Source organism: Neofelis nebulosa, chromosome X (genome assembly GCF_028018385.1).
Source record: "Neofelis nebulosa isolate mNeoNeb1 chromosome X, mNeoNeb1.pri, whole genome shotgun sequence".
NCBI classification, from domain to species: domain Eukaryota; kingdom Metazoa; phylum Chordata; class Mammalia; order Carnivora; family Felidae; genus Neofelis; species Neofelis nebulosa.
In genome coordinates this window covers 54,513,517-54,521,202 of record NC_080800.1, presented here as the reverse complement: position 1 = coordinate 54,521,202, position 7,686 = coordinate 54,513,517, and the positions used below count along the sequence as shown (strand labels likewise).

Sequence of the window (7,686 nt, the reverse complement as noted above, 5' to 3'; positions counted from 1 at the left end):
CCCCGAATGATACATTGGATCAGACGGACTTGACAGATATATTTAGAACTCTGCATCCCACAACAACAGACTATACTTTCTTCTCGAGTGCACATGGAACATTCTCCAAGATACATCACATACTGGGTCACAAAACAGCCCTTCATAAGTATACAAGAATTGAGATCATATGATGCACGCTTCCAGACCACAATGGTATGAATCTTGAAATCAACAACAGGAAAAAGTCTGGAAAACCTCCAAAAGCATGGAGGTTAAAGAACACCCTACTAAAGAATCAATGAACTAACCAGGCAATTAGACAAGAAATTAAGAAAATATAAGCAAACAAATGAAAATGAAAATACAACAATCCAAACGCTTTGGGATGCACCAAAGGCAGTCCTGAGAGGAAAATACATTGCAATCCAGGCCTATCTCAAGAAACAGGAACGATCCCAAATACAAAACCTAACAGCACACCTAAAGGAAATAGAAGCAGAACAGCAAAGACACCCCAAACTCATCAGAAGAAGAGAAATAATAAAGACCAGAGCAGAAATAAACAATATAGAATCTAAAAAAAAAATCTGTAGACCATATCAATGAAACCAAGAGTTTTTTTTTTTGAAAAATAAACAAAATTGAAAAACCCTAGCTATGCTTCCCAAAAAGAAAAGGGAAAGGATACAAATAGATAAAGTCATGAATGAAAATGGAATTATTACAACCAATCCCTCAGAAATACAAGCTATTATCAGGGAATAAACAATTATATTCCAACAAACTGGAAAACCTGGAAGAAATGGACAAATTCCTAAGCACACACACACTTGCAAAACTCAAACAGGAAGAAATAGCTTGAACAGACCCATAACCAGCAAAGAAATTGAATCAGTTATCAAAAATCTCGCCACAGGTAAGAGTCCAGGACCAGATGGCTTCCTGGGGGAATTCTACAAGACATGTAAAGCAGAGATAATACCTATCCTTCTCAAGCTGTTCCAAAAAATAGAAAGGAAAGGAAAACTTCCAGACCATTCTATGAAGTGAGCATAGAATATTGATTGCTAAAAATTCTTTGATTCCTAAACCAGACAGAGACCCAGCAAAAAAGGACAACTAGAGGCCAATATCCCTGATGAATATGGATGCAAAAATTTTCAATAAGATACTAGCAAATCTAATTCAACAGCATATAAAAAGAATTGTTCACTGTGACCAAGTGGGATTCATTCCTGGTCTGCAGTGCTGGTTCAACATTCACAAATTAATCAATGTGATACATCACATTAATAAAAGAAAAGATAAGAACGATATGATCCTGCCAATCGATGCAGAAAAAGCATTTGACAAAATTCAGCATCCTTTCTTAATAAACACCCTTGAGAAAGTCGGGATAGAAGGAACATACTTAAACATCATAAAAGCCATTTACAAAAAGCCCACAGCTAACATCATCCTTAGTGGGGAAAAACTGAGAGCTTTCCCCCTGAGATCCAGAACACGACAGGGATGTCCATTCTCACCGCTGTTTTTTAACATACTGTTGGAAGTGCTAGCATCAGCAATCAGACAACAAAAGGAAATCCAAGGCATCAAAATTGGCAAAGATGAAGTCAAGCTTTCACTTTTTGCAAATGATATGATTTATACATGAAAAACCTGATAGACTCCACCAAATGTTTACTAGAACTGATACATGAATTCAGCAAAGAACAGAAAATCAATGTACACAAATCAGTTGCATTCTTACACACCAATAATGAAGTAACAGAAAGACAAATAAAGAAACTGATCCCATTCACAATTGCACCAAGAAGCATAAAATACCTAGGAATAAACCTAATCAAAGATGTAAAAGATCTGTATGCTAAAAACTATAGAAAGCTTATGAAGGAAATTGAAGAAGACATAAAGAAATGGAAAAACATTCCATGCTCATGGATTGGAAGAATAAATATTGTTCAAATGTCAATATTACCCATAGCTATCTACACATTCAATGCAATCCCAATCAAAATTGCACCAGCATTCTTCTCAAAGCTAGAAGAAGAAATCCTAAATTTTGTATGGAACCACAAAAGATCCCAAATAGCCAAAGTCATTTTGAAGACAAAGACCACAGCGGGAGGCATCACAATCCCAGAGGTTAGCCTCTACTACAAACCTGTAATCATCAAGAAAGCATGGTATTGGCACAAACAGACACATAGACCAATGGAATAGATTAGAAACCCCAGAACTAGACCCACAAAAGGATGGCCAACTAATGTTTGACAAAGCAGGAAAGAACATCCAATGGAAAAAAGACAGTCTCTTTAACAAATGGTGCTGGGAGAACTGGACAGCAACATGCAGAAGGTTGAAACTAGACCACTTTCTCACACCATTCACAAAAATAAACTCAAAATGGATAAAGGACCTGAATGTGAGACAGGAAACCATCCAAACCCTAGAGGAGAAAGCAGGAAAAGACCTCTCTGACCTCAGCCATAGCAATTTGTTACTTGACACATCCCCAAAGGCAAGGGAATTCAAAGCAAAATGAAGTATTAGGACCTCATAAAGATAAAAAGCTTCTGCACTGCAAAGGAAACAATCAACAAAACTAAAAGGCCATCAACGGAATTGGAAAAGATATTTGCAAATGACATATTGGACAAAGAGCTAGTATCCAAAATCTATAAAGAGTTCACCGATCTCCCCACCCGAAAAACAAATAATCCAGTGAAGACATGGGCAGAAGACGTGAATAGACACTTCTCTACAGAAGACATCCAGATGGCCAACAGGCACATGAAAAGATGCTCAACATCCCTCCTCATCAGGGAAATACAAATCAAAACCACACTCAGATACCACCTCACTCCAGTCAGAATGGCTAAAATGAACAAATCAGGAGACTATAGATGCTGGAGAGGATGTGGAGAAACGGGAACCCTCTTGCACTGTTGGTGGGAATGCAAACTGGCGCAGCCGCTCTGGAAAACAGTGAGGTGGTTCCTCAGAAAATTAAAAATAGACCTACCCTATGACCCAGCAGTAGCACTGCTAGGAGCTTACCCAAGGGATACAGGAGTGCTGATGCATAGGGGCACTTGTACCCCAATGTTTATAGCAGCACTCTCAACAATAGCCAAATTATGGAAAGAGCCTAAATGTCCATCAAGTGACGAATGGATAAAGAAATTGTGGTTTATATACACAATGGAATACTACGTGGCAATGAGAAAGAATGAAATATGGCCTTTAGTAGCAACGTGGATGGAAATGAAGAGTGTTATGCTAAGTGAAATAAGTCATACAAATACAGTTACCATATGTTTTCACTCTTATGTGGATCCTGAGAAACTTAACAGAAGTCCATGGGGGAGAGGAAGAAAAAAAAAAGAGGTTAGAGAGGGAGAGAGCCAAAGCATAAGAGACTCTTAAAAACTGAGAACAAACTGAGGGTTGATGGGGTGTGGGAGGGAGGGGAGGGTGGCTGATGGGTATTGAGGAGGGCTGCTTTTGGGATGAGCACTTGGTGTTGTATGGAAACCAATTTGACAATAAATTTCATATAAAAAATGAAAAAAATAAACATTAATAAATAAACTAATTAACCCATTCATTATGGGCTGCCAAAGTTTCAAATGGTGAAGCTTCTACTGGTCTTTCAACTTCTTCATTCTTCCAATGACCATGACAGCAGAAGTGGTGTTGTAGGTCCAGGTACCACCAGCTATGGTTTTCTTGCAGGAACTACAGTGCTAGTCCCCACAGCTCATCGTTTCATCTTGGTTTTGCCCCAGAAGATGCAAGTGTAGTTGGCATGCTGGCTTATTTCAATCTTCACCATTTTTCTGAGGAAGGCATCATAACAGGTCCCATATTTACTGATGATTCTGACCTTCTTGGTGCACTTAACCATGTTGATGCAAACTAGGTCTGAGTCCAGAGAACTAAACTAAAATTATTTTTAAAAAATCTTACCAGGGCGCCTGGGTGGTTCAATCACTTAAGCGTCCAACTCTTGGTTTGGGCCCAGGTCATGAGCTCATGGTTTATGATTTTGAGCCCCACATTGGGCTCTGTGCTGACTGTGTGGAACCTGCTTGGGATTCTCTGTCTCCCTCTCTTTTTTGTCCCTCCCCTGTTCTCGCTCTCTCTCTCTCTCTTTCTCTCAAAATAAAGAAATAAACATTAAAAAAAGTCTTACCCGCATTAAAATTTTCTGGGTTCTTTGAAATTTTTAGAAGATTGACTACATCTTTTCCATTATTTTTTTTTATATTTTCATCCTTCATGTCCCCACCCTAAAGTTATCTCCTACATGAAGTCTTCTTGCAATCTCCCAAAAGCATTGTAGTTTAAAATGAAACAACCCCATTCATCGTTCACAGGTATGTGTGTCTAGGTCCTCAGAGAAGAGCTGGTGGAAGAAAAATATAGAATTCTCTGATTCTAGTGCTTCTTTTGGGGCAGACAATGTGGTGGCACTCTACTTGTGCTACTGTATTGCCCACAATTATGTAAAGACAGACTGACAAAGCCCAAGCCTCTGGACTCTCTTTTGAGCTATCCTACTTTAGTCAAGGGTTTGAATCCTGGCACTGCCACTAACTTGCTCTGTGACTATGAGAAATTCTCAATCCCTCTCTGTTCTTAACTTTTGAAGTATCCTTCCATTTATGTATTCTATTACTACAAGATGCATGATTTTATGCAGCTTCTCTCATGAGGGCTTCAGAGACTAGGTAGGTCCACTATCATTCTCATTCTCTCTCTCATCTCTTCCATTTCCTTCTTTCTTCTGTCTCACCCTCTTTCTATGGCTTCTCTGTCTCTTCTTGTCTCTCTCTCTCTCTCTATATATATATATATATATATATATATGTTTTATATTTTTGTTTCTCTCTTTGCCCCTCTTTCTGTTTTCTCCCCATCTTCTCCCTCTCTGGCATTCTCTCTTCCTCCCTCTTTGTTTCTCTTTTTTTCTGCATCTCTCTGTCTCTGATTCTTTCACTCTCTCTGCCCCACCCCCATCCCCAGGAAGTGAATCTGGCTGAATATCTCCCAACTCAAAATAGCTTTGATGCTTCATGAGTGTTGCTGGTGAGTAGAAGTAAAAAATGAGGTCCTTGTGAAAGCCTCAGGAAGATCAAATCCCCCACGCAGTCCCTAGGGAATGGCTCACAGAGCTAAGGCAGCAGGATGAAGCATCTCATAGCAGGGCCAGCTGGCTTTTACCCTCTAGCCTTTCACCCAAAGACAGAGCATTGCTCACAGATCACAAAGGATCTTCATCTCCTAGATGATCTGAGCCAGAGGTTCTTAACAACCATATACTCCCTCTTCCATCTCCTGTGCCCCATAATTTTACAAAGGTGAAAACTGAGGACCACAGACATGAAAGGAATGGGTCACTACTCCACAGTGAAGTAATACAAGACCTGGAAACAGAATGTTTGTATCCTGATTCCTAACCAAGTGCTCTGGAAAAAAATTATAAGAGTGATTCAACACCATCAGTTTAAAGACACTTTTCAGAGTATTTTTCTAAGAGAAAGAATGTTGAGTATAGTAATAGGTTGGTGGAGACTCAATAGATATCCAGATTGTGGACATTTGAGGAGAGGGTCCAGGTCTCTTTTGTCTCCAATGAAAGCCTAATACAGTGTCTGTCCCAAAGTCAGTGATAAATAAATGAGGGAGGGAGCTGACATCAGGACACTTGAGGGACACTGCTGACTCCTCTGGGGCTCTGGATATATATGTAGAACACTCTAGAAACTTGAAAATCAATGGGTCAAGACACTGATTGCCCAGTCAAAACTCCCTCTTTTACCAACTCCCATAAATCAGTTTCTTCTTTATAAAATGATTAATAGTATCTTTCTCATCTGGCTCCCTGGGGCTTGGAGCAGTAGTAATTTTTTAAAAATAAAAGATAAGAAAGAGCTTTGACAAAAACAAAACAGTGCTCTGCAAATGTGATGGTTGGGTGTTATAGTGATGTCCCACTTAGCAATTATGTTCTCAGCAGCAACTATGAGTCATCTTCTCACTCTCAAAAGTGGGGACCTTGAAAGGGGAGAAATCAGTTGAACCTTTTGTTATGTGATTTTTCTGTGAAGGGGCACCAGAACAGGGGTGAACAGAGACCCCAAATATACACTGTCCAGATTCTAGCTTCCTAGGCACTAGTCAGCTTAAGCAAGGACAGCATTCCCTACTCTCGTATTTAATTCTGAGATACCAAGTCCTCAAGCCACTGGGGTTTCTGAGGGACTAGAAGTCAGAATCCCCAATTTCTGTTCAGTCTCAGTTTTATAGCCAGCTATGGGCTCTAGCTTTGACTGTAACTAATTTACTCTTTGATTTCAGTCAAATTGCATTCCCTCTATGAGCCTTTCCTGTTTGTAATATACAGAATGATTTAGATGTGTAAAATTATCTTTCAAGAGTCCTGGACTAGGATTTAGACTACCTGGATTCAAATCCTAGCTTTGTCACAATAACCTCAGACAAGTTCTTCACTGGGCCTCAGTTTTGGCAACTATAAAATGAAGTATTTGGATTTCAAGAATTCTGAGATTCAGGAAATCTGAGTTCTAGCTCTAATTGTCATAGAGTGAATCATTTTCTCAGTTTAGACTGGTCTTATAAATTCTCTGGGCTTCAATTTCCCCATTTGTATCATGAGGGAGTTCAAATATTTACACACATCCTCTGATTCTAATAGCCTGTAGTTCTAACATGTTACAAGCACTGAAAATTAAGTGAAGAGGGTAGGAGGCCATGTCCAGAATTTCTCATAAATTAGCAGTGGCTGCCCTCTATAGATCTGACCTGAAACTGCAGGACCAACTAGGCTTGATTTGCCGAGGCAGGAGTGGAAAGCAGAAGACAACTAAAGAAACTAAAGAAATTGTGGTTTATATACACAATGGAATATTACGTGGCAATGAGAAAAAATGAAATATGGCCTTTTGTAGCAACGTGGATGGAACTGGAGAGTGTGATGCTAAGTGAAATAAGCCACACAGAGAAAGACAGATACCATATGGTTTCACTCTTATGTGGATCCTGAGAAACGTAACAGAAACCCATGGGGGAGGGGAAGGGAAAAAAAAAAAAAGAGGTTAGAGTGGGAGAGAGCCAAAGCATAAGAGACTGTTAAAAACTGAGAACAAACTGAGGGTTGATGGGGGGTGGGAGGGAGGGCAGGGTGGGTGATGGGTATTGAGGAGGGCACCTTTTGGGATGAGCACTGGGTGTTGTATGGAAACCAATTTGACAGTAAATTTCATATATTAAAAAAAAAAAAAAAAAAAAAAAAAAAAAGACAAAACAAAAAAAAAATTAAAAAAAAAAATAAATAAATAAAACAGCTTTACTTGGAGTTCAGTGGGAAAAAAAAAAAAAAAAAAAAGAAGACAACTGGGTGCTTCATGAGATATGGTCAGATACAAAAACTAGGGTTGGCCTACAAACCTCCTGGCCACTTCTTAATAAGAGGGATACAGAAAGAAGTATGTTCTGGGAGAGTACACCTTCCTTACCAGCCACTAATAACAAGAGGATTTCCAGGTCTGCACAGAGAGCATGGTCAGTGGGGTATCTGTCATGGGTAAAGTAGGTATACTTGGGGAGATGTGGATGAAGTTTTGAGAGTACAGTATGGCTGTGCTGTGAGGGTGTGTGTGAGAATGAGTTAGT

The 7,686-nt window shown here is 39.4% G+C and overlaps 1 protein-coding gene across 1 annotated transcript; it reads right to left on the bottom strand.

Annotated features, from left to right (window-relative positions):
* Positions 1 to 3,629: 3,629 nt before the first annotated feature.
* LOC131502923 (large ribosomal subunit protein eL43-like) lies at positions 3,630 to 3,895 on the bottom strand. Its single transcript, XM_058714150.1, is given in 2 exon segments — positions 3,630 to 3,736; positions 3,739 to 3,895. Coding segments are annotated over 2 exon segments (264 nt in total).
* Between the last annotated feature and the right edge of the window lie 3,791 nt (positions 3,896 to 7,686).